The 27,287-nt window shown below is 34.1% G+C and overlaps 3 protein-coding genes, 2 non-coding genes and 1 pseudogene across 5 annotated transcripts; 2 read left to right on the top strand and 4 right to left on the bottom strand.

The window, feature by feature from the left end:
• Positions 1 to 2,077: 2,077 nt before the first annotated feature.
• LOC140836333 (uncharacterized) lies at positions 2,078 to 6,583 on the top strand (annotated as a pseudogene).
• A 274-nt stretch (positions 6,584 to 6,857) lies between these two features.
• On the bottom strand, positions 6,858 to 8,470 carry LOC140835934 (CASP-like protein 5C1). Its single transcript, XM_073201345.1, has 3 exons — positions 8,060 to 8,470; positions 7,306 to 7,438; positions 6,858 to 7,216 (listed from the first exon to the last, which is right to left on the bottom strand). Exons 1-3 carry the CDS (start codon positions 8,188 to 8,190, stop codon positions 7,019 to 7,021), a joined length of 462 nt encoding a protein of 153 aa, XP_073057446.1. The 5' UTR covers positions 8,191 to 8,470; the 3' UTR covers positions 6,858 to 7,018.
• Positions 8,471 to 10,236: 1,766 nt separating this feature from the next.
• TRNAI-AAU (transfer RNA isoleucine (anticodon AAU)) lies at positions 10,237 to 10,310 on the bottom strand. Its single transcript has one exon. It is a non-coding gene; the product is annotated as a tRNA-Ile (tRNA).
• An 883-nt stretch (positions 10,311 to 11,193) lies between these two features.
• On the bottom strand, positions 11,194 to 16,560 carry LOC140836335 (wall-associated receptor kinase-like 14). Its single transcript, XM_073201778.1, has 3 exons — positions 15,423 to 16,560; positions 13,019 to 13,078; positions 11,194 to 12,814 (listed from the first exon to the last, which is right to left on the bottom strand). The coding sequence occupies exons 1-3, from the start codon at positions 16,162 to 16,164 to the stop codon at positions 11,541 to 11,543; spliced, it is 2,076 nt and encodes a 691-aa protein (XP_073057879.1). The 5' UTR covers positions 16,165 to 16,560; the 3' UTR covers positions 11,194 to 11,540.
• LOC140837597 (small nucleolar RNA SNOR75) lies at positions 11,294 to 11,387 on the bottom strand. The gene has a single exon (XR_012119425.1). It is a non-coding gene; the product is annotated as a small nucleolar RNA SNOR75 (small nucleolar RNA).
• A 2,827-nt stretch (positions 16,561 to 19,387) lies between the features above and the next one.
• On the top strand, positions 19,388 to 22,231 carry LOC140835935 (protein FAR1-RELATED SEQUENCE 5-like). The gene is made up of 3 exons (XM_073201346.1): positions 19,388 to 21,588; positions 21,685 to 21,749; positions 21,824 to 22,231. Exons 1-3 carry the CDS (start codon positions 19,427 to 19,429, stop codon positions 21,841 to 21,843), a joined length of 2,247 nt encoding a protein of 748 aa, XP_073057447.1. The 5' UTR covers positions 19,388 to 19,426; the 3' UTR covers positions 21,844 to 22,231.
• The last annotated feature ends 5,056 nt before the right edge of the window (positions 22,232 to 27,287 follow it).

Genomic DNA, 27,287 nt, shown 5'->3' on the forward strand with positions numbered 1-27,287 from the left:
TCTGCTTGACACGGATTTTAAATTCTCAAATGTTGTGTTTAGATGGCATGATTTGAATAAGAAGATATTTGAAACGACTTCGTATTTAGAGGATTTGAAAAATATCGTATGACTGAAAAATAACTAATTGATATTTGAAATTCAGCGTCGAACTATTTCTCCCAATAAATCAATTGATTTGTTATTATGGATTTGAAATCGATCCATCAATCAAATTATCCAAATGCAAAGTTATTCGTCCAAGCAAAAAGTCAAAGTCTCTTATAAATTAAAATATCTTCTTTCAAATTCATCGATTTAAATGCAATCTATAGGACGTCGTACCTATTTTATGATGAGTAGGTCTCTTGTGAGACAGTCTCACGAATTTTTATCTGTGAGAATTGGAACGAGTTAATCCTGCAGATATTCACAATAAAAAGTAATAATTTTTCATGGATGACCTAAATAAGATATTCGTCTCACAAAATACGACCTGTGAGACCGTCTCACACAACTTTTTATCTTTTTCGATTATCAAGAATTCGAACATATTTATAATAAAATACAAAATTAGAGGTTTTTAAATAATAATTCAAAACTCAAATTCATATGAAACGACAAGTTTCAATACACGCACAAGCCTTGATTAAATATATAATTATTATCCTATACATAATAAAAACTCTTTATATATTGAAAATAGGTCAACATGACGACGAAAGTGAGGCCTATATATTTTATTTTCTTTAATTTAATTAACTACTCTAATCTTTACTATCGATCTTGGAAAAGGTAAATATGAATCCCGTATATATTTTATTTGTTGATACTGAGAGACAAACAATAATTTCTTGGATACTTAAAGACAACGTGGGTATCTATTTGATATATCAGTCAGTTATCGGACAAAGGGACACCCACAAAATTTCATTTACTTTGAAGCATCCATTGCTTCCTTTTGAGTCCCAGCTTTCATCCCTTTTGAGGCCAATTGCTTTCTTCCAGCAACCTCAAATCAACTGTCCTTGCTAGCTGTAGTAGATACAATTGTCGATTCGCCAAAGAAAAAAAAAATCTCGTATTTTTATAAGTTTTATTGTCTCCGTTTTCTATTTGAATCGGCTATTTTTCAATCCCATTTCTATTAAATCGAGGATTAATTGTTAGTTGTCGAGGATTGACAGGCGCAGGGAAGAAAACTACGCGATCGCAAAAAGACAAAGTACAACATTAATATTTCCTTAGAAATCGAAAAGGATATCTATTTGTTTAAAAAAAATATAAATAGAAAAATTAATATACGGATTACTAATTCCTTGGAAAGATAAGATTTTTCATGCAAAATATAGTAGTACATTGTTTTACTTCACTGTCAAAATTAACTTCTCGAATTTAAAATCAGTATGCTAACCACCATTGAGGATTATATGTTACAAGATTTTATTTGTATGGAAATAATATAATACACATTTTGAGGACTCTGTCTCTCACACACACAAACATATGTGTGTGCGTGTGTATTTTCAGTCGTGTAGAGGAACTAAAACTCTAATATATTATGCCTTGAACTCCGCAGACCTTTTGCATTTACCTTTTTATCCACTTTTTGTTGACCTCGTCAAAATCCGCAACTTAAAATATTAACTCATAATGACTTTTTAAGATGTAGCCTTTATAGCTTGGAATCTTTTGATCAACGAAATGCATCATTATTATTAAGAGAAAAATCTTTTTACTCCAAATATCATCGTATGGTCGATTTTGTTCTTCAAAAGAGAAATTATTGTATATGCAATTAACGTTTTGTTAGTGATTTATTAGGAAAAAAAGGAGCCCATCCTATACGGTACACATGCCAGTTGGAATTGCGAATTATCATAAAAACATTAATAAAAGGCACTTAGGAAGTTAGTGTTTGCGACCTCTCAATTCTCTTTTTTTTTTTTTTTGAAAAAAGAGTTATTATCATTACGTATAAGACACATGTCACAAAACTAAATCGTCTAATGTTATTGTAGTAACATACGATTTATGCTTCGTTAGCATTGAGGAAAAAAACCAAAATAGACCTTAAATAAATTGGAATGCTTAAAATACTAAAACTCACTTTAGAAAAACTTTGAGGATTTATTTGTAAATATAAATGGGAGCGACGATCAAATGAACCGACTGGAGTCACGATCTTATTAATTACGGTATTTCCCAGTTGGTTAAATCCGAGATGTGCACTGTTTGTGACAGCAGCACTACATATATCTATATATATACACACACACACACACACACGAAGGTAAGCAAGAACAGCCACGGGTTTTCGTGACAGAACCCTCCTCACAATTTCATCACTCTCCATCACCCACCATACTTTTTTCTTTTTCTCCTCTGATTTTGTCACCTTTTAAAGAAACTAGTTGTACACACTTTGACAATAGCTTGAGATTTTCTTCATTTCTAGTAAAAGCCTATAGGCAGTGTTTACTCCTTTATAGCACCTAAAGGTTTCTCCATTGCCATAAGCCACAGTTGTGGCAGCAGATTTTGTAGGGGTGTAGATGGAAATGGGAGCTTTTCTTTCATATGAAGTGAAAAGAGACAGAACAATTTACGAGTGCACATGATCATCTGCTGTGTCCAGAAACCGGATTGGGTTAAGGGTGAAAAATATTCAAGAACACTATTCGGGTTTTTGACCTCAAGTTGAGGTTTTCAGGACCCCCTTTGGGAATTCTTGCTTTCATTTTAAAAAACTTCAATCTTGGTATAACTTCAAAATCAGAGCTTGTGAAGGTATGCAGTTTTCATGGCTTTATTGGCTCTCTAAGCTTTGTATATAAGTTGTAAATCCAAGTGCTGTTTGTTAAAAATGTTACATTGTGCTTGAATGATTTTCAGAGATGAGTTTGGAAAGGTTTAGTGGTAGTAAATGGCCGGAGCTGGTCCGACACAAGCGTTCCAAGAGGTATATTGTTGTTTGGTGACGCTATTTTTGGGCTTGTTTTTATGAGAATGTGAAGGCTGGTGATTTTCTTTGAGTATTATAGGACTTTGGAGGCATTGTATTATTTCCTCTACGGCCCGAGAGTATTACTCTATGCGTTACAATGACTTTATCCATTTGACTCTGAGCCACTATGCTATTTCTCGGTGTTCATGGTTTAAAAATTGGAAAAATTAATGAAGAAATGAGCAGAGAGTAGAATGTGGGGATGCTTGTTATTTGTTTTAAACCTTGAATCCTATATTAAATTGTGTGCTATTTTGTAATTTAGTTAAAGCTCTGTTACTCCTGTGGCAATTGCAGCTTCCCGAACTCCAAAGAACCAGAGCAAGATATGCAGGATCAGTCTACTGAAGCAGTTCATGGGGTTAAATCGGTATGGTTACTTTATTTTAGACTTTTGATGTTGTGATTTGAGTTGGCAGTTGTCATCTGTTTAACAGATCTCTGGCATTTATCAACATTATGATTGTTGTATGTTACACGTGATTGTCCTGCTGAACGTGATTGTCCTGCTGCTTGTAGTCCGTTTTCTTTTCTTTCTTCTATCACTTGCTGCTTTTCTGGAATTATTTTCTTTGGATTCAATTGACCATAATATGTAGACTTTGCTTAAGACAGTGTTTTCTTTTTTCGGCTACCAGAATATGGGATGCTCTAATGACTGTACCGACAGGAAGAAAGGACAAACACCAAGTGCTGATACCCAATATTTTTTGAAGCAAGAGGTATGGAATAATTGATTTTCTAAGCTTTGTAAATTTCAAATCTCAAGTGTTGTAAACCTTGATCATAATACACAAATTACCACGCCAAATATTGCAGCTTGAAAAGAGATTACATGATCAAATTACTGTCCGTGGAGCTCTTGAAAAGGCTCTAGGTTATAGGACCTCCTCCAATGATACTTCCGACAAAACAACTGTTCCTAAGGTACCACTCTATAGCTCTTACATTTCGAACGTTGACGAGAATTTTTATCATTACTTGCTATATTCTTCCGCAAACCTTACATGAACTCACCTGTTTATTTTTTTAGTTTTATGGCTTGTTTGATTTCTATATTGACCATGCCAACAATAGTTGGCTTTGATGAAAATTGCTCAAATTAATTCCAGCCAGCCACAGAACTCATCAGAGATATTGCTATATTGGAGCTCGAAGTTGGGCTTCTCGAACAGTATCTTCTTTCACTGTACAGGAAAGCATTTGATCAAAAAATACCTTCCCTATACCCATCCAAGAAACACAGAGATCTGAAACCACCCCTATCACCACCAAGAAGAAGGCGCCTAGATTTTTCGAGATCGGATATCACGTCAGCAAGAGTGAAGTTTTCGCCTCAAACTGAAATTCCAACTGTATCTAATACAAGGAAGGAAATCAATGGTTCAACAGAAGAGAAGTTCAATGATTCAAGTGTACTACGTTCTCATTCTTCTGTGTACCAATACTCATCTCTGGAAAACCAAAACTCACCTCCAGCAGAAGCCTTTGGGAAAGCTTTGCGGGCATGTCATTCTCAACCATTATCCATGATGGAGGTATCTCACATTTGTCCTTTATTTTCTATATTTTTAAACTTGTCAATTTTTTAGTAACTTGAATTTTATTTGTTTTCTTACTGTATGCGCAGAATACTTCTTCAGAATACTTCTTCACAGGTCGTCAGTCTAGCAGAACATCTTGGAACCCGTATCTCAGATCATCTCATAGAGACACCGAACAAACTTTCTGAACATATGGTCAAGTGCATGTCCATTATATATTGCAAACTTGCTGATCCGCCATTATAACGAATCCTGGCCTATCATCTCCTACTTCATCTTTGTCCTCAGTTGGTGCATTTTCTCCGAAAGATCAATGCGACTTTTGGAGTCCAGGATTGAGAAATGATTCTTCCTTTGATGTTCGGCTGGATAATCCTTTCCACGTGGAAGGACTCAAAGATTTTAGTGGACCTTACAGCACAATGGTCGAAGTAAATTGTTTACACACTGATAGCCAGAAATTGGGTGATACTGAATGCTTGTTACAAAATTTTCGGTGAGCATACTTCCACTATGTTGATATGCTCAAATATATCTATTTTGCATCATCTAAATTTTTACCGTCCCCATATCGAATTTGAGATAAATTATGAAATGGTCATTAAGTTTAGGAGGTTCTCCCACCTACTAACCAATCTTCAAGATTTATCCATTCAGGTTCTCTTCTTGGGTGGATGCATAACATAAACTGAACAACGGATGTTAAGTTTTTATGTTTTGCAGGAGTCTTATTTCTCGATTGGAAAATATGAATCCTCGAAAGTTGGCTCATGAGGAGAAGTTGGCATTTTGGATCAACGTACACAATGCTTTGGTGATGCATGTAAACACCCAAATAACTAAAATTCAGTAACAATATGAATCGTTTATCACGAGTTGACTATACAGTTTTCATGTGAACAGGCCTTTTTGGCTTATGGAATCCCCCATAACAAGACTAAGAGGATGCTGCTACTCTTAAAGGTAATGAGACATAATTTATTTTTTTTGAAATAAGACTGAGTTTGAGAATTAAAATTTAACACTCTTGTTGCCTAGGCTGCCTATAATGTTGGAGGTCAAATAGTAAGTGCAGACGTCATCCAAAATTCAATCTTGTCTTGCCGAATGTCTCGTCCGGGACAGGTATGGATATATGCTCAGTGTGTTAATTTTCTAGAGTTCTATAACTTTATGTTATCTGACTTGTGTGTAGACAGATCAGTTATCTCTAGACTGCACAAACTTTACTTCATTAGCAAAAAACAATGAGAAATATGGCTTGATTTTGCACTTGATGAAGGAAAGGCATATATATAAGTTTCAGTTATTAGTTCTTGTTCTTTTTTGACAAGTCGACCAAGAAGCTCTTATCCAATTAGTTTTGTATCCAGTGGCTCAGGTTGCTACTTTCCTCGAGAACGAAATTTAAATTGGGTGATGCACGACAAAAATATGCAATTGAACGTCCTGAGCCTCTTCTGCACTTTGCACTTTCATCTGGGAGCCATTCTGATCCTGCAGTAATAATCTGTAACCTTCTTGTTTTGTTTCCATATAAGCCTTGTTCTTGATTCCCCTTGTCTAACCACTTCTTTGATCTTTAACAAAAAGGATTTTTCTTCTGTTCTCAGGTTCGTATTTACACGCCCAAGAGGGTATTTCAAGAGCTGGAAGCAGCGAAGGAAGAGTACATCCGAGCAACTTTTGGTGTCAGAAAGGATAAGAAAATCGTTCTGCCGAAGATTGTTCACTCCTTTTCAAGGGATTCAGGTCTCTGTGCTGCTGGTATAATGGAGATGATACATCATTCTTTCCCGAGTCAATGAGGAAAAGCCTCAAGAAACGGCTGAGAAATTCTCTCGAGAACATCAAATGGGCTCCTCATGACTTTGCTTTCAGATATCTTATTACGAAAGAGCTAGTGAAGTGAATGTTAGCCTTGGTTAGCATCTGGTTCCGTAAAATTGTTGTTGGTTATAATTTCTTGTTCAAATAGCGCTGATTCTGTAACATGCCTAGAAAGAAATTATTATTTTGCATCCCAGCCTTGTATCCAAGTTCAGCAATCATGCTGAACTTATTTTTGTACATCCTATTTTGGTTCAGCCTTTTCGGTGACTATAAATAGCAACGGAGTGCGCTTAATTTATGATCTAAATATGTTAGACATTACAGTATTGTAAAACCGTGAAGCAACTATTATTATTATTAGTCAGCTATATGTTTATGGACCTTGAGAGGTAGGAGTAATTGGTTTAGGACTTCGAAGGCCCGTACTTTCACCATACAATTTTAGTTCCATGCACGGCTATTTTCCAATTTATGTTCACTAGCTGGAAAAGATAGAAAAGCCCAAATAGAAGAAAAACTAAAAATAGAGCTAATTACAGGTTTCACGGAGGCAGCTCCATCTTTTACTGTACACTTGCAACGCTATAATGAATCGTTATAAAGATACAAACTAAAAAATGATGACATCCCACTTCTAGTACAAGAATTACAGAAGCTATAAGGTAGCTGGAAGAAGCCAGAGATTGAAGAGGGATGATGCCAATATCAGAAACCACGACAAGAAGGCCATGGCAGCAGAAAGTTGATATCTGGTGCATATCTTTTGGCGGCAGAACGAGCCTCCAAAAGCAAACAGGATACTCGTCACACTGGTCGTTGAACACGATGCAGCCAACGCCAAAAACGACAGAACCTACAACATAAATTAGCCTTTATAAGAATATTTTGCAAGTTATGTTGAAACAAAAAAATTACTGAATGTACATATGATTAAATTCGTACCAAATCTCCTATAACAACAATCGAAAGTATCCCTGGTTGACGGGATGCGCGTTTTATGAGAAGAGAGAATATATCCACCGCTGCTAATGTCAAGCTCCACGGAATCACTAGAGCCATGGTGGTAACCAGGAAACTGTGAGCAGAAACAGTGACGGCATGTTATGTTATGAAGAAGAAAATATCAAATTAAGCAGAATAAACAAAAGTATTAATACTCGGTCAAGTATGCTAACTTGTCACCCCAAATTGATCCACGAAGAGTTTTTTCAAATCAATTTTGTGATGCATCCATATCTAACATTTATCAAGTTAATGCATATATTAAAAAACCCACCCTGTTGAAGCACAATATTATCTTCGGGTGGCAATCGAAGGGTCAGGTATATTAATTTTTCTTAGCTTGTGGACTTCTCGTTTATCCCGATGAATCACATCCTAGCTTCTAAATTCTTGAAGTTATCACTAGATTGACACCTAAATTACTCAAACTTTTATCTGTGAACGCCTAACTTCATCTGATACCGACTCTTTTAAAATCTCCAAAAATCTTAACCGACAGTTATCAGCAACAAAATTGTTTTAGCACGAGACAACAACATGATCAGAAAACATATTCATAATTCAATTGAGAACTCTTCATCCTTGAAAATCAATACTGCCAATCAAAATCCAAGAAAACATTAAAAACCAGTATTGAAAAAAGAAACAAAACAAGCCATTTAAAAAAACAAAAATTATATTTATTTATTTTTACCAGAAAGCAGTGTAACTGTAAAACTCGACATCAAAACACATGAAGAACAATGAAGCAACAGCAAAAACAGCCTGTCCCAATCTCAAAGCCAGGCTCGCACTTGTCCCCGAAGCCCCAGGCAACAAATCCATATCATCTGTACATAAATCACTCTATTACGTGGAATTCCTGCAGACACAATTTCTGTATGCCTGTGAATGTGATCACAGCACAGCTCCCTCACACCCATTTAATCCTTTGCTCAAGCCCATTCATCGAAAGATATATGGAAAGTGGGAAACACAAGTGAATTCTTAAAGCCTTTCCATGGAAAACAATTAGAAGCAAGCGTTTATTAGATGGGTCGAGAAGAGTTTGTCGGAAGGAAAAAAATAGCGGTGGAGATTGGTTCGAGATGGTGGCAACAAGACCTTTCCTTTCCTACGTCCTTTTCTCTTTGATTAATTAATCAATTCAATCATAGTCGTCTACATTACTATCGAATTGAATCAAATAAAGAATACACGAAATATACGTTACATTACTACACGATTTACATAATCTAGATCATACTAATAACATATAGAAAGATTTTACATATAAAATTTGTTGTAAGACCATTTTTTTGCTCCTTGAATACGTGACTCTACGAAGATATTTATGTATAATTACATTGATGTAATCAGGTTGGACCAAAAAATTAGTATTAATCGTGTAATAAATACATACGAAAGGCTTTTTTGGGTTACTTCACACTCTTTCTCCGACAGATTATAGCATGAAATAGAAAAAAAAACACCTAGGATTGTCATCTTTCATTTTTGTTGGATGAGTTTTTTAAAAAGAAATATTTTGGTCGATACTGGTAGAGTATATTAATATTATATTTTCAAAAAAAAAGTTGACTATTGGCAAGATTCCTATAATGAGCGGTTGGGGGTTGAGTCGAAGTCCCACCATCCATCCATTGCTAATCTACAAAGTCCAAAAAAGTAAAAATATATACATTTTCAACAGCTAAATTATGCTTTCAGTGTATCTTAAGGTATAGTTTGGTACATAAAATAGGAGAGATTGATAAATAATCTCTTTATCCCATGTTTGGTACTTTTTAAAAAAGTTCATGATCTTATCATGCTCCTTAATAAATTATTTTTTAGAAAGATAAAATGTCTCTTTTATTAGGTGTAATAATTTTAGTTTAATGATAAAATACACTACAAATGTTTTAATTACCTCAATTTATAAATGATTTTTTATAAATATATGAATTTCAAATAAATATTTTTATTTATTTTTATATATTATATAATATGATAATTATATAAATGAATTCGAGATAATTATATAAATAATTTTTATAAATCTCTATAAAATTATTAGTATCACTCGATTAACCTTAAAAATTGATATTTGGCTTGACTCACAAAATCAAGAGTTCAATTATCATATTATATAATATAGAAAATCAGGTAAAAATAAATAAATCGTGCAAGCACTGTCGGCGCATGAACAGATAAAAAATATGAACTCAAGCAACAATTTTGAAATTATAAAATTTATTATGATAAAGTTAATTTTGTCATTACAATCTAATATATAAATTTAATCACTCTTATTAAAATCATATCAAATATTAAATATAATATCATACATTTTATTTATCCTTAACTTATCTTTATATTATATATCACATGTTTATCCTATCATATGTATCAAACTATGCCTAAGTTTACAAGAATACGGTCTACTTTCTTTCGTTGAAAATAGAATGTATATTAGCAATTTTATACTTTTCATAAAAAAATTTAAAAAATCAAAGACATTTTAGTAAGAAAATTTAAATATTATACTTATTAATCTATTATAAATGTAAGATGATTTTGTATCGTTTTTAATGACATATGCTTTGATAGTTATTCTACATCAGTCATTTATTACAACATAATAAACTTATTATATAAGTAATATTAAAAAGTACATAATATATGTTATTTATCCATTCAGTTGCATATAAGAAATTAGCTCCAGTTTTATACGCGACTAAAATTAAAAAATTAAATTTTGATCAGGTGAACTAAATAATATTTAGTGTTATTACTGAATTTAATATTTAATGTTTATAATATAATATATATTATAATGACTTTCCATTCGCAGAATCGACAGAAGGGGAGAAAAAAAAAACCTGATGAAAATGGCCCATGCAGGTCTCGAACCTGCGACCTTCGCGTTATTAGCACGACGCTCTAACCAACTGAGCTAATGGGCCTTGATACTTTAGGAGTCGATTGTATATATTAATATTATAATAAAATAATATGCAAACGGCCCCAACTTTTGGAGGGTGTACGGAGGGGATTTTTACAAATGTTTTTATAGACCAATGGGGTAATTGCATCACATTTCGAGAGAAGTTGGTGCAATTAGCCGAATTTTAGAGACACACGTCCACATTATATACTACTAATAAAAAATGCACATTATATGTATTATTATTTTAAATTTGATCAAATAATATTAAATAATTAATACAAAATTATTTTAAATTTAGAAAAAATATTCGATTTAAAATAGAATTTTTTTACATTTTTTTTATGTAAAATATGAAACGATTTGAGGAGACTTTTAGTAAGAATAATTACTCTAATGATTTCACATTTAATAATATAATATAGATGGATGTCATTTTTTTTAAAAAAAAATAGGCTCTCTCAATATATGTTACTTCTTCATCAGTTACAGCTGAGGAACACGTACAAAATTTGATGTACATCCTACCTTCACCTCTTTGCTTCTTATTTATTTTTCAGGGTAATTGCATCGGCACTTTTTTTAAAAAAAAAAAAAAAAAAAGACTGTGTGTGAAATTAATATTCAGAAGAAATTACTGTGTCTGAATTTATATAACATAAAGATGAAAGTTATTTGATTTTAAAAAAAAGAAGAAGAATGTCTTAGTCTTTTAATATTTATTAGCTGTTTTTTTCGAATTCAAAATATTAATATTTTCGTTTCTCTTAATGCTTAAGAGGTCGAAAAATAAAATATGCAAAACAAACCGGTAAGTAGCAAAATAATAACATTTTTACTTTTTGAGAAGATTTTGAGCAAAGTGAACAAAACTCTGCTTCTCTCCACTTAATCAATATAGTATAATTAGACGACTAAATGAAAAAGTGTAAGCTCAATTAACCAAAATTCCCCAGCTAATTATTCAAATCAAAGTCAAAATCTAAACAAATGAAGATCGAGTGCTGTGGGAAAGACAAATGCCTCGTTTCGTCGTCAGATTTTTAACGAATGGATTTCGATCGGAGTCGTCATCGTAATTTGTTCATCACCAAGAACCACCCATGAATCACCCAACCATGCCATAAAGATTCACTAGTTCATTAACCGGAACCCTGAACTTCATTTTCAAGTACCAAATAAAATAGTTGGTTCAAGAAATTGAACAAAGCTTCCCTTTTCGGTATTTACGAACCAAATATATATTCAGTCACCGAATCATATTAGCCAATAAGCTGCTAGCCGATGGTGAGCTCTGCTCACTCGGCCAAGGATCCTGCACAGACACTGGTGAACAATCCTCCACATCATGTTCTGCTGTTCTCGATGGAACGATCACCCTACTGCTTTTCGCCCCGGATTTCTTAAAAGCCATATCTTTCAAGGATTTCTCACCCGCATGATACGGTGACGAACAAGAAGAGGCGATAGATGATCCCGGGTAAATGGTCTCGTCCAACGGTCCCCAACTGCTGCGCTTAATCTGTTCCAACTCGTGTGCCACTTCCATCATCGAGGGTCTCATGTCCCGATGAAAAGAAAGACATCGAAAAGCCATTTCGCCCATCTTGTGTATTGATGAGAGTGTCCAAGCATCTCTGTTTGGCTCCAAATATGGGTCGATTATCTCATCAACACGACCTTTTCCGATCCTGTCGATTGCGAGTGCAGCCAGATTAATGTCGCTGTGAGGTCGAGAGAAGTCTACTACCTTCATTGCTGAGATCATCTCGACAAGAACGACCCCAAAGCTGTAGACGTCGCTTTTGTCCGAAAGATGGAAGTTCTGGTGATACTGAGGATCCAGATAGCCAGGAGTCCCTTGTGGAGCTGTTGAAATGTGGGAATCGTCTGTCATGCCAAATCTCGAAAGGCCGAAGTCAGCTACTTTCGAGTTGAAATTCGAATCTAATAATATGTTACTCGACTTGATGTCCCTGTGATATATTGGAGGATTCATGGCCGAGTGAAGATAGGAAATGGCGCTAGCCGTTTCAGCAGCAATGGTTAGCCGAATCGTCCATGGGAGAACTGAACCTCTCTCTCGTTGCAGATGCTCGGAAAGGGTACCGTTTTGCATGAACTCGTAAACAAGAATATGCTCACCATTCTCAATGCAACATCCTAGGAGACGGACAAGATTTGGATGGCTAACAGAGGATAAAAGTTTGATTTCATTCATCACTTGTTCGACACTGTCATGATCTCGACTTCTTAATTTCTTGATCGCTACCCTCTCATCATTGTGGAGTTTCCCTACGTAAACTGTGCCATATGCGCCTGTCCCAAGCTGTTGTCTTTCGGAAAAGCCATTTGTGGCTCTTTCAATATCCTTGTATGGATATAGTGGCACACTGGAGTTGCCTGCTGCTTCAGAAATTAAACGCCTAGCAGTCAAGATGCTCTTGAGAGAAGCAGAACGTTTCTTTATGCAGAGGAGGACAAGAGCCAGAGTGACCACCGAAGAGCCTCCAATGAGAATCCCTACGAACAGAAACAAACGAAGAAATATTTACTATGGAATGACTCAAAGATTTGGCTAAGTAACTCAGATGGGACAATCAGATATAGGGTGTTCTATTATCGGTTAAAAATACTGATTTCCAAGCTCCTAACGTCTGCAAGCAATATCTTTTTAAAAATATACACAGGAAATTATTGCAATCAAGGTTGAGACGCGTCATATACCTCCCAGGAGAATGGCCACTTTCCTTTTTCCACGGGTCCATGAAGAAGTGTAGACGGGAACTGATATTTGAAAATCAACAGAGAAGCAGTTAGGAAGACGAAAACGAACTCAAATGAATACTAGAATCAGTAAGTCTCCTCACCCTACTGGAAGCACGTTATGCAGGTGAATAATAATTATATGATAAAAATAAAAAATTTGATTTTTCTGAAAAAATAATTTGAATAATTTTATTATTTATTTTAATTTATGTTAAAATATCATATGTAAAAACTCTAATATATTGACAGATATTAATCAATGATCATTATAATTTATATTTATTATAAAAATTATATCATTTTTTTTTATAGTAAAAAATAATTTTCGACTCATCAAAATATTATCAAAACTAATGAAATAATAATATTAATAATAAACAATAACTCATAGTATTTAATTTAAAATTATTTAATCTCCTACAGAACTTTTTACATTTTGCTTTTAAAATTCTATATCATTGATAATTTATTTCGTCAAAAAAAAAATAATCATAGATAATTTATTTATATTAGCGTTGTTATATATAAATGAATTTATAAAAAAACATATGTATAAATTAAAAATTATAAATCAAAAAATCATATATTATCAAATTTTGTGTATTGATTTATAAGTTTGTCTGACATATAATTTTTTTAAAATTGTTATTATCTTTCATTTTTAAATATTAAATAAAATAGTTATACAATATGTGAGATAGTAAAATTAATTGTTCAACAGTTATGTCCTAAAATTTATATATTATGAGAACTGATTTTTGAATTGAAGTCAAGAAAAATTAGTTCTGATTTTGGTTTTAGTTTCTGAAAATTATGGTCGAGTTTACCTTTAGACTCTTATTATCTAAATTTTAAACATTTTTAGTAGATATTTCAATTGCTATCAAATTTTTGTTTATTGAATGTATAAATTTGTTTGATATATACTTTTTTTAAAAAAAATAGTGTTACTAAAATCTTTAATTTCTTATTATAGCTAAACTGTTTGAATTCTTCTAAGATATTCATATTTTATGTATTATTAATATATTAACACTATTGATAAAAAAAATTCTCCTAAATAATTTATTAAACTCTTTATTTTCAATTTTTAGTTAAAAAACCAAAAAATATATCAGTATTATACTTCATTTTATTATATACTTATCATGTTATTCTACTTATTGGATATATAATTAATTTTTTCATATTACTTCTTGTGATACTATAATTTATTAATTAATTATAAAATGTACTAAAAATATAATTACAGATTTGTATTAAAAAAATAAATATGATGTAGAGAGAATTAAAAAGATAAAACATTTAAAGGTAGAATAAAGATGAATTATTTGAGAAAATTAGTTAAAAGTTACATTTTATTCTTAAAATGATATAAATTACTACAATAAATATAGTTGTAACGATAATTCATGAGCAATTTGTTAGAATTATATATATATATATATATATATATATATATATATATATATATATATATATATTGACTTTTTTGGATTTTTATTAATAAGAAAAACATTTGTGAATTTTCAGATTGGATTGGATTGGAATAGCATGGAATATTACGTAATTAGATATTATAACGAAAAATATAAAATGGTATAAAGTGCAAAACACAAAACCATAACTATAAAATGTGGTTAATTAGTATTAATTATTAATTAATAGACTAAATGTGAAATTACCACATATGTTACTTGATAATGAAAATAAAAAAACACGTGAATGGTAATTATATCCATTCACAATTAGAAAACTTTTCAAGTATCCACAATAAAATTAACATATATGTTACTTGATAATGAAAATAAGAAAACATGTGAAATATAATTATGTCGTTGATAATTAGAAAACTTTTTAAGTATCCACACTATAATTTTATAGGTATATAGATTATTATTATTACTACTACTTTTATTTAAGCAACCGACTTAATTAATAAATCACGCGTCCTTCTTCCCAAATTCTACGTTGTAAAATATAAAATTCAAAGAAATGAAGCTGCAGATAATGTTTACCGATTCAAAGGCTAACGTAGAATACATTATATGACCGAGTCTACGATTGATGATGAAAACAGATCGTTTGGACTCTTCCACTTCCAAATATCCAATTATTCAACACTTTAATAGATGACAGTTTGTATTATTAATTAAAAAACTAAATAAATGTATAAATATTCATATTTTTTTGAAAGTATATCTACAATCATACTCAAAAGTTTGATTGATAAATAAATTTAATTTGACAAATCAAAGCTCTTTCTCAAAGTCTAACACATATTTTATGCAATAGCAATAATATTTTCCAAAATATCGAAAAAATAGAATAAAAAAAATTAAATGGAAGTAATTGGACTAACCTTTCCGACAACCTTCACCATCGGCGAAACCATCTCCGGCGAAACCCTCGTTACACTTACAGCGGAACCCTTTCCGCACCCCTCCTTGTATGATCCCCGTGCAATTCGCGTTTGCGTCACAATTACAATCCCCAACAACCCACCACCCCAACTGAGCCGTCTGAAACTCCAGAGTAACGGCGGAGCTCCCTCCCACGCCGCCGGAATTCCAATCCGAATCCACCGTGATCGAAGAATGTAAAAATCTGCAGTTCCTTATCAACACCTTTTCATAATCCAGAAACTCTGACTCGTCATCAATATCCTGTGAATAACATGTTACATTAAAATTGCATTCCTGGCCACCGATTTCTGACTTAATCAATCTACTTGGAATCACGCAATCGTTGAGGCTCGAGCTGCAGTTTTTCAGCAGAAGGTCGTTTCGCCATGTCGGTGCGTAGTTTTCGCCGAAGAGCACTTCCAGTTCTTCAATTGGACGGTTACATTTCGCCGGTAAACTGATCAGAATGTGATCGGCCGTCCAATTCTGGACCAAAAAGTTGCCGATTGTAACGTTTGCGGAGTTTCGATTGCATTTTAACTTGATTTCACAACCATCGGAGAACCCGAATGGATATTTCACGGCTTGGTTGCCGCAAGACCGCTTACATCCTATTGAATCGTTATTCTGAGCAAAAGACGGCAGGATGAAAACAGATAAAAATAAATAAATAATTCTCTGGTAAAAACGGAAAATCATATTGAGCGAAAGGGATCATCAATCAGTGGCACGGTGCAAGAAAACTAAGAAGATCCAAATGGAGATGGATTGACTTGTGATGACCAAATCTATGCACGGAATAATGAGCAGATTCGGAAGAAATTAAAGACTCTCGACTCTCCAATGTTTCGTAACTACTGGATCTTTTTCCTGGAACTCTCAAAGCAAAGTTCCAATGGTTTCTATTTCTTCTCCGTGGCCGGCTGCAATATTATGGATTCTTGAAAAGTGAGGAAATTTCAAGTATTTGATGCAAGATAGACTGAGAGGATGAAGAAAAGGAAGTTTGAGGTAAAACAGAGGGAGTGCACTTGCGCAAGTATTCCAGGAAGTTTCGTTTCTCGGCGACAGAGTTTCCCAACTCTTTTCGCACGAAGTTTGGACATCGATATTAAATCCAATTTTAATTTAACAAAAGTTAAAATTAACAATAAACATGTAAGAATAAATATAATTCCATCTGTGATTTATTTTAAAATCTTTTAGACTAAATCAATTTACTCTCTCCAAATTAAAATATCATATATATTTAAAAAAAATTATGTAAATCTAACCATACTAGATGGAGTGGTTGCTATAAATACCTCTGTTTCAATAATCAAGTATAGCATACAAAATATTGGACGCATAATATATGTAAAATTCAACTATTTGCATTGTATTTTGCATTGTGAATCCTCCCTAATTTGTATGATATCCTTCGCACCTGTAAACCTAGAGTCCATTTTTCTTTCTTTTTTTTTTTTTAAAAAAAACGTTTGATATGGTTTGGAACAAATAATCCCCCATGGCCTTTAAATTTCACCTTTTCTTTGGTTAAATTTCGAGTTTTCCTGTTTAGTCACATTAATCACGTTTGATAATTCCTTTAAAAAATTTGGGATTTCGATGTTTTCCAATTTGTCGTCATCATATGTGTTTTTACAATATGTTATAATGTTAAGAGTGAGTCTCATGTGAGACCGTTTCACATATTCTAATATATGATACATGTCAACTCTACCCATATTCACAATAAAAAAGTAATACTCTTAGCATAAAAAATAATATTTTTTCATGGATGACCCAAATAAAGAGATCTGTCTTGCAAATACGACCTGTGAGACCGTCTCACACAAGTTTTTGCCTAATGTTAATGATATCCCTTGATAAATTTGAGAGTTATTAGTATACGAACATAGTTAATATGATAAGAGTGTATTCGTTGTAGAGATTTATTGATTTTTTTTAATAATATTTTTGTGAAATTGATAGATTTCTAGAGATTTTTGTAAAATTTCACATATTTTCACAAAATTTTGTAAATATATTTTGTACGACGTTTATTGACATTTGTAGATTTTTCAGTGTTCTAAATGGCGGTCGAGGCGGCCGCCTAGGCAGTAGGCGGCCCTTGACCGCACCGTTTATGCATGATGTGGGTGTTTTGGGCGGCCCAAGCTATACGGCGTTGGGGAGGCGGGTCGAAGCGGGTGGAGGCGGGGCGAGGCGGCGAGCAGGCGAACAAGGAGGGCAGTCAAGATTTTTAATTGTAATCAACAATTATAAAAACTTAGTCAACAATTTTTAAAACCTAACCAAAGTCAACTAATTTTAAATATTAAAACCCTAAAACACCTCAATTCTTTATTTTATTTTTGGGTTTCACTCTCAACTTTTAACTCTCAACCACCACACACAGTCCGCCGGCCGCCGCCCGCAGAAACTTTGAAATTTAAACTTAGTTTTTTGGTAAAAATAATTATATTACTTTGTTAGCTAATAACATTAATATGACGATAAATCTTTATTAATTACACATTATCTAGATGATATTATATTGTGCACTTAAACATTATTTAATTGCACATTTTATATAAAAATGATTATACTGCATGATTATCTATAAAAAAATTAATTACAAAAATTCAACCGCCTATGCGACCGCCCCGCCACCGCCTCCCGCCATTTACAACCTTGAGATTTTTTCATAAAAACTTATGAATTTTATAATTTATGATTATGAATTTTTGAATTTTTTTGAACTAATATTTGAGCTTAAATAAATTTTATTTATAAAATATTTTTATCTATCAATATAAATATTTTTACTTATTAATTTAATTTATGAAAGACAATAAATAAGTCGATACTATATTTATTGTAATTAAACTTCAATTATTAAAATCAATTCAACATGTTTATTTAGTTAATAAATAATCATGTTTTTTTTTTAAATATGTTTAAAAAAAAGACAATTATTTGTAGTTGAAAATAAAAAATAAGTATGTTAAAATATTTGTACTTGAAAATAGAGAATGAGTATGTTAAAATATTTACAAAGAGTGTAACTTTATAAAAAATTTAATGTATTTAATTTATTATAATTATCATTTTATATATATATATATATATATATATATATATATATATATATATATATATATATATATATATATATAGGGAATTGATACCCTGGGCGCCCTTTGGTGAGCGCCCAGTGGGCGACAGCTGAGCTGTCGCCCACATGTGCAGTTTATTTTTTTTTAAAGATTTGACGTTTCGCGACGGTTTTACAAATACGTCGCAAATGGCGACGGATTTTAACAAACCGTCGCGAAGCCCACATGTGCAGTTTATTTTTTTTAAAAATTTGACGTTTTGCGACGGTTTTAAAAATCCGTCGCCAATGGCGACGGATTTTAACAAACCGTCGCGAAACGTCAAATTTTTTTTATAAAAAGAAAAGAGGGGACAGAGGGGCGTTCCCAAATTTCGTGTCCCACCTTCGCCCAACAGCCCTTCTCCCACCTACGCTCAAATCTTTACGTTAAGAAGATTGAGCGAACTTCTGGAGCTCTCGTGCGGGGAAATATTCCGACGACATCAGAAGGTAAATCGATGTAGTTCTAAATTTCATATTCCGAAGAAATTTCCAATTTATGATTTTGAAGGTTTCCGGTGTATTGGCATACATGTTCTTTAATGTTTGTGAAGTGTAAGTCTGCATATTTAATTAATTGCACTAGGAAATGGTGTTGATGATCTAGCTATTTATGTATCTGGAGTATTTATAAATTTATTCATTTCTAGTATGTTTTGTTAAAATATATTTTATACTTGATGTTGTTTCTCATATGATTATATTGTTACCGTCGCTAATCGTGCTCGGTTAATCCCTAGACAATCCTCGCCAGCACCTTACCGCCAGCAAAGATTTTCGAGCACCACCCCACGTCTGCCTAGCGCCACTGTAGATGAAATGGATCAATATAGTGGAGATGAACAATCGTACATCCCCCAAGTCGGTGATGATCAGAAACCCCAGATTGGTATGAGATTTGATTCGTTAGAGGATGCATTCTCATTCTACAACCAATATGCCCGAGAATCCGGTTTTAGCGCGAGAATGAGTAATAGCAAGAAAAGTAAGAAAACAAACGAAATTGTATGGAAGAAATTTGTATGCTTTAAAGAAGGGCATACAGATGATATTCGATGGAGCAAACAGACAAAAAAAGATCAACCAAGAAAAGAAAGAGCCCGTGGTGAGACTAGAACCGGATGTTTGTCCAAGATTTCAGTTGTCAAGGAACAAACAGGTCCGGGTTGGGTTGTCAGTACTTTCGTTGAAAGTCATAATCATTCATTATCGACTCCGTCGAAGGTGCATTTGTTACGCTCGCATCGCGGTATTTCTGCATCAAAAAAAATGTTGAGTCAACAATTTGCAGAAGCCAATGTGCCAACTTGTCAACAAATGAGATTATTTGAGATAGAGTCTGGTGGGCCTGAACATGTAGGTTTCATAGAAAGAGATATCAGAAACTACGAGCAAAGTGTTAGGGATGAGCATAAGGGTATTGATGCAGAAACATTGGTCGATTTCTTCGAATCTGAGAAAGAGAAGAATTCATTGTTCTTTTTTGATTATGAGACTGACTCGGACAACAGATTTACCAGGTGTTTTTGGACTGATCATGTGTCAAGAAGGGCATACACTGCTTTTGGTGACGTGGTTGTGTTTGATACTACATACAACACCAACAAATATGGGATGATTTTCGCACCATTTGTAGGAGTTAATCATCATCATCAGACCATTCTTTTTGGTTGTGGATTGTTGAGTGACGAAAAAACAGATTCTTTTGTTTGGTTGCTTAATAAATTCCTAGAAGCCATGTGTCAAGGTGCCCCAAACTTGATTATCACTGACCAAGATCCGGCTCTGACGAAAGCCATATCACAAGTTTTTCCTCGAACAACACATCGATATTGTTTGTGGCATATACTGAACAAATTCTCTGAGAAATTAAACCCAATGACTTTCCGTGATCACTACGAAAGCATAAGGAATGCCATTCTACATTCCTCCACAGATGAGGAATTTGAGAGTTCCTGGGAAGCTGCTATGTCTAATGCTAACTTGAAACAACATGATTGGCTGTCGTTGATGTTTGATTTGCGACATAAATGGGTGCCAGCATATTTTAATCATGTATTTTCTGCGGGTATGTCAAGTAGTCAGCGGTCCGAAAGTTCACATGCTTTTTTCAAGAGATATATATCTAGCAAGAACTCATTGATGGATTTTATCATTCGTTTCAATAAGGCACTCCGGCACCAAAGACACAATGAGTTAGTTGCAGATCATGTCGATATGAATGAGCGTCCCAAGCTACAGTCCAAATGGCCAATGGAATCTCAGATGGTGACGGTTTACACGAAAAAGAAATGGTTGGAGTTTCTAGAAGAAATGAGTCAGAGTCATGGTTATTACGTGCAAACAGAATCTGTGGGAAATGAGTTTGGGATTTACAAGGTAATGAATTTTCAAGCTTCTTCTTCTTCGAAACCAAGAGTGCTTACACATGTCATACAAGGGGATGATATATTGTGCAGTTGTATGAAATTTCAGTTTGAGGGCATTCCATGCAGGCATATGTTAGCATTTTTTCGTATAAACCAAGTCTTTCATTTGCCTGATAAATATATACTGAAACGTTGGACGCAAGCAGCAAAGAATGTAGAATTTTTTCCTACAGATGAGCCAAATGTGGTTGAAGCTCCAGAAAGATGTTTGATGTCAAGACATTTGAGGTTATCCTATAAAGCTTCTGCATTAGTTGATATTGCATCATTGACTGTTGAGGGAACAAATTTCTTGAATGCACAGTTTGATTATATTGGCAACAAAATGAAAGATTTGAATATGACTACAACAGTAAGCGGTGGAAGTCAATGTAGAAGAGCCACAGATAGGGCTGTTGATATCGTTGATCCTCAAAAAATTAGAACAAAGGGATGTGGGAAGAGATTAAAGTCATCAAAGGAGAAGGCAACCACACAGGGAAGAAAATGTCGTGGGTGTGGACGCCGAGGTGTGCAGCATGACAAGCGTAACTGTCCAAATTTGCAAGACGGGTATGTGTTTATCAACAATGTAAATTTTTAGTATTTTTGTATATATTTGGTTAATCATCAAAATTAATATATGGTGGCATACTCAACGTTCTTCAGGTCAACTATTAATAATAAAAACGAAGAAGAAAGCTCAGATGACGAAGATTTTGGATCGATAGATGGTAATTTAAATCTCTAAATATATGTTGTTAATCATCAATATTTTTTTTATTCATAACTGTTTTGAATTTTACAGGTTCTAACAACTGGATTTGATAAAGGTTATTATTTTATCAAGTTGAATATGTGCGATGGGGTAACCATTTTATAGTGCTTTATCAAACCTCTGTCGTGGATGAAACATCGAGCTTTGAGGTTTCTGTCACCATGAGAAGGATCCTCTGCTTAATTCAAGAATTAGCATTGTAGAATTTTCAAATTCAATATGATAACCATTCTCTGTCAAGAAATCTTGGTGTTTTAATTTTCCTGCTGCCATATTGTTGTATCGTTCTCTTTCATATGACTTATGGAACATGTATAAAAACCCGCTGTGGTCGACGTAAAACATCATGTTTGTGTCGCGTAGTAAATTATTTCTAATTTCCACCTGTCTAATGCATTTGTGGGCTGTTGGGCGAAGGTGGGACACGAAATTTGGGAACGCCCCTCTGTCCCCTCTTTTCTTTTTATAAAAAAAATTTGACGTTTCGCGACGGTTTGTTAAAATCCGTCGCCATTGGCGACGGATTTTTAAAACCGTCGCAAAACGTCAAATTTTTAAAAAAAATAAACTGCACATGTTGGCTTCGCGACGGTTTGTTAAAATCCGTCGCCATTTGCGACGTATTTGTAAAACCGTCGCGAAACGTCAAATCTTTAAAAAAAAATAAACTGCACATGTGGGCGACAGCTGGGCGCTCACCAAAGGGCGCCCAGGGTATCAATTCCCTATATATATATATATATATATATATATATATATATATATATATATATATAAAATGATAATTATAATAAATTAAATACATTAAATTTTTTATAAAGTTAGGGGAAATTTGGCTTCAGTCTCCAGCCGCCGTTTTTCTTTGTTTTCAGTCCCTAGGTACTTTTTTAGTACCACATTTCTACATGAAGTGTACCACATTTCCACATGAAGTGTACCACATTTTGTATGAGATAGTACCACAATTTTGTGGGTAGGGAGTGAATGCAAAGAAATATTATGATTGAGGATTTTTCAATAACTTCCCCATAAAGTTACACATATATATATATATATATATATATATATATATATATTCAATTTAATAATAAGTTTTATTCAATGATGACGTCATTCCTTACGACAACAACTGTAATATTACGGAACGATCTAAAGCACGAATTTTGAGTTATAATCAAAATTAAGATATAAATTAATTTAAATTATTTAAATAACTAAACGTAAATATTATATAATGATAACTAAAAAATTTATTTATTTATTACAAATAATAATGATATTTTTTAATTTATAAGTTAATAAAATATTATAATTTTTTATTATTATATACTGTAATAAATTTTTTTAATAAATACAATTTTAAATTTTATTATGTTTTGTAAATTTGAGAAGTAAAACGAATGACTTAATTATTAATAACAAAAAATATATTTTTAAAAAGTTCATATAAAAACATACGGAAGAGAAAAATTCGAAAATTAATAATTTTATTGATATTATTTTTAATAGAAATGAAAGTGAATATGTGAGTTTGAGATATTTTTCAATCAAATCTCTATCTAAATCTTTAGGTTCATTGAAAGATATTTTTGATATTTTATTGTTTTTCCTTAGATTTTAATTCTTATACTTAATAGAATTTCATTGATTCATTAAAAGTTCGTTGGTATTTTGAATAATTATAAACTTTTGTAACTTTTTTAAAAGTCAAGTTTCAATACCATACAATTTTTTAAAACTTTACATTGGATATCACTAAATTTTTATAAAATATAAAAAGTGTAGATTGAATACTACTAGACTTTTAAACTCAATAAAGTCATTAAAATCTATAACCATACATCCTCTTAAGACTGCGCATTAATTGATAAATTTGATTTAGAGAAAATTATTTAATACGGGAAAAAAATTGAGGGATGTGTTTTAAATGACATATATTATATGTATTCGCAAATCTATTAAAAAAATTTGCATAACATGATATGAAAGTAAATTTGAAATTCTTTTATTTTGTACATTCAAACAAGTCAAAGAACCTGAAATTAAATCATCATTTTGAATCATCAACTCAAACACAACATTATTATTATTAAAAGGTAAGTATGAATATTGAAGGATCGTTTGCAGAGCATCTTAATGTGCTTCAAACAAAATATTCTCCAAAAGCTACAATAGCTCGTGTTCTAAGAATGTATACGCTGTTGAATTAGATCAAATTTGGTATAGAACCAAGTGAAAAACACTCGAAACGATCATTCGTTGAGAAACACAATATATTTGTATATCATGTTCAACTGAATAACCAAAAGACTGGATTAGTTTTATATTCATTATGCTCAAACTTGTTAAATCAGTTTGAAAACAATAGTTAAACATTTAAATACACAAGATATGTTTATGGATGTTCGGAGACTTCAGCTGCTCCTACGTCACCCCTTCTACCACATCGGGTAGGATTCACTAAAAGACTTTGATTTATACAACTACTTGTACAAACCTACCCAGCTTAGGACTTACCCACTGCCTAACTGAACTCCTAGACTAGACTGAAAGCATCACCTTCCAGTCAACACTTCTGTAACGACTATGTGAGAAAGACTATATATAAAAGTTTATTGTGTAGTGACCCGTTCCAGAATCACCTACTAATTGAAAACTAAGCATGCAATTTACTTAATAACAGTAATCAGAGATAACAGCGGAAAAAGTCAACAAACTATAAATATACAACCCAATCGAAGTCTATAATAACTCAACTAAAAAATACAAGTACAACCATATCGAATAGAACAATACCGAAAACTAAACCAACCAGCTACTCAACGTCCTCCTCCTGCTCCTCCTGAGCTGTCCAACCTGAGGCCTGCCCCGTGGGAATGGGGTGTCCAAGATAAACAAAACCGAGGACGTGAGCGATAAGAACGCCCAGTACAAAAGTATGAGTATACAGACCTATATGAAATGCACATGCTATGATCATGATACCGGGTAGTCAAGAAACAGGAGTCACAAAGGAAAGGATCTCAACAATGCTCAGTCTAGAGGCGCCAAGTGGATAGTGCCGCGCGGTCCAACCTCTGGGTCACTGCATCCACTACAAGACGGACGTGGACCTAAAATGTCCCGGACCACCGAAGCCCTCCCGACCCGTCGGCCACTGTGTACTCTCGGTGTCCATGCGTCCACAAGACAGGGCTGAGCGGTCCCAAGATATATAGCTTATCTCGAAAGAGATACAGCTCAACAGTAAAGGCTATCTCGAAGAAGATACGGCTCAACATGAAATGCAACGTGCAGTAATAAACGTGACATAATAGCATGCACCATATGACATATAACAATGCACCACATAATCATGCAACACATATATGAATGTATACTCAACCAGGATATCTCGGATAGTACTTTCGTACCTCTATCACAGCAATCCTAATCCACTGGAACCACCAGACAACAGGTCTAATCCAAGCCTTCGTCCGTCGCTAGCCCGCTGATGCCGCTAGCTCCCAACTAGAGCACAGCTCTGCTACAAGACCAGCAGCTCCCCGCTAGTGCCCAAATCTCGGAACAAGACTAGAACCTGTCAGAAACGACTGAAATGCTATGGAATTCTCTGAATTGGCGAGTCAAAATGAGGAAATCCGACCACTATTTATAGGCCATGTTCGGATCCTCCGAACACCACTTCGGAACGTCCGAACGCTACGTGTCCATCGGCTCTTGACAGCTCATGTTCGGATCCACCGAACATACACTTCGGACCGTCCGAACTTGCACGTGTCCAGCTGCTCTTGACACCTCATGATCGGATCCACCGAACCTACACTTCGGAACGTCCGAACTCCCACGTGTCGATCAACTCTTGACACCTAATGATCGGATCCACCGAACTCACTTCGGACCTTCCGAACTCTTCGGTGCTTCCGAACCATCTTCAGACCTTCCGATCATGATCAATCACCATTAATCCGTTAATTACCCAATTCGGCATTCGGGCTACTACATTCTCCCCCCCTTAAAAGATTTCGTCCTCGAAATCAGGCTTAGAGGATGAACAAAACGAAATAACAATCATTGTTATTACATCTCAGACACACCAAACACTTGGCTACAAACTGGTAAACACTTCTCTTCATACCTTTCCACCAAAACTTGGTTTCCAAATCCTTATACATTTCCATGCTTTCAGGGTGGATACTCAACTTACTCCTATGAGCTTGAGATAAAATCTCGTCTCTCAATTTAGAATCTTCTGGAACTACGATTCTTCCTGACAGACACAAGGTTCCATCTGTTTGGATTGCAAAACCAGATGTGTTGTCTCCGTTAGCTAACCTTGCTAACTGTTGTTTCAACTCTTTGATCTCTGTTGGTGCCAATCTTCATTAAATCTATAATGTTGACACGGTTCCTACGTTTCCTTTCATCATGATCTCTGTGACGTCCTCCGTCACGATCTCTACGACGATGTTCTCTGCCAGCCTCATCGTCGCTATAACGGCCATGTCCCACACTACCGTGACTGCTTCCATCTCCTGACATCTGAAAGGAAACTAAAATCAACTCCTAAATCCTCAAAACAGAATTACTAATGTCCCAAAAATCTTTGCATCTATATCCCAAAATCGCAAACATGCTCTGATACCATAAATGTAGTGACCCGTTCCAGAATCACCTACTAATTGAAAACTAAGCATGCAATTTACTTAATAACAGTAATCAGAGATAACAGCGGAAAAAGTCAACAAACTATAAATATACAACCCAATCGAAGTCTATAATAACTCAACTAAAAAATACAAGTACAACCATATCGAATAGAACAATACCGAAAACTAAACCAACCAGCTACTCAACGTCCTCCTCCTGCTCCTCCTGAGCTGTCCAACCTGAGGCCTGCCCCGTGGGAATGGGGTGTCCAAGATAAACAAAACCGAGGACGTGAGCGATAAGAACGCCCAGTACAAAAGTATGAGTATACAGACCTATATGAAATGCACATGCTATGATCATGATACCGGGTAGTCAAGAAACAGGAGTCACAAAGGAAAGGATCTCAACAATGCTCAGTCTAGAGGCGCCAAGTGGATAGTGCCGCGCGGTCCAACCTCTGGGTCACTGCATCCACTACAAGACGGACGTGGACCTAAAATGTCCCGGACCACCGAAGCCCTCCCGACCCGTCGGCCACTGTGTACTCTCGGTGTCCATGCGTCCACAAGACATGGCTGAGCGGTCCCAAGATATATAGCTTATCTCGAAAGAGATACAGCTCAACAGTAAAGGCTATCTCGAAGAAGATACGGCTCAACATGAAATGCAACGTGCAGTAATAAACGTGACATAATAGCATGCACCATATGACATATAACAATGCACCACATAATCATGCAACACATATATGAATGTATACTCAACCAGGATATCTCGGATAGTACTTTCGTACCTCTATCACAGCAATCCTAATCCACTGGAACCACCAGACAACAGGTCT

The sequence above is a fragment of the Primulina eburnea genome, chromosome 7 (assembly GCF_022965805.1).
Source record: "Primulina eburnea isolate SZY01 chromosome 7, ASM2296580v1, whole genome shotgun sequence".
In the NCBI taxonomy this organism is placed as follows: domain Eukaryota; kingdom Viridiplantae; phylum Streptophyta; class Magnoliopsida; order Lamiales; family Gesneriaceae; genus Primulina; species Primulina eburnea.

What these genes read in the sequence shown, in the direction of transcription:
- LOC140835934 (XM_073201345.1), bottom strand. Translation starts at nt 8,190, where the DNA reads ATGGATTTGTTGCCTGGGGCTTCGGGGACAAGTGCGAGCCTGGCTTTG. An exon ending in TACAGTTACACTGCTTTCTG is followed by an intron (nt 7,439 to 8,059) that starts GTAAAAATAAAT and finishes TTCTGCTCACAG; the next exon opens with TTTCCTGGTTACCACCATGG. An exon ending in TTGTTGTTATAGGAGATTTG is followed by an intron (nt 7,217 to 7,305) that starts GTACGAATTTAA and finishes TTTATGTTGTAG; the next exon opens with GTTCTGTCGTTTTTGGCGTT.
- LOC140836335 (XM_073201778.1), bottom strand. Translation starts at nt 16,164, where the DNA reads ATGATTTTCCGTTTTTACCAGAGAATTATTTATTTATTTTTATCTGTT. An exon ending in TGGTGAAGGTTGTCGGAAAG is followed by an intron (nt 13,079 to 15,422) that starts GTTAGTCCAATT and finishes TTCAAATATCAG; the next exon opens with TTCCCGTCTACACTTCTTCA. An exon ending in AGTGGCCATTCTCCTGGGAG is followed by an intron (nt 12,815 to 13,018) that starts GTATATGACGCG and finishes TTCTGTTCGTAG; the next exon opens with GGATTCTCATTGGAGGCTCT.
- LOC140835935 (XM_073201346.1), top strand. Translation starts at nt 19,427, where the DNA reads ATGGATCAATATAGTGGAGATGAACAATCGTACATCCCCCAAGTCGGT. An exon ending in TGTCCAAATTTGCAAGACGG is followed by an intron (nt 21,589 to 21,684) that starts GTATGTGTTTAT and finishes AACGTTCTTCAG; the next exon opens with GTCAACTATTAATAATAAAA. An exon ending in AGATTTTGGATCGATAGATG is followed by an intron (nt 21,750 to 21,823) that starts GTAATTTAAATC and finishes TGAATTTTACAG; the next exon opens with GTTCTAACAACTGGATTTGA.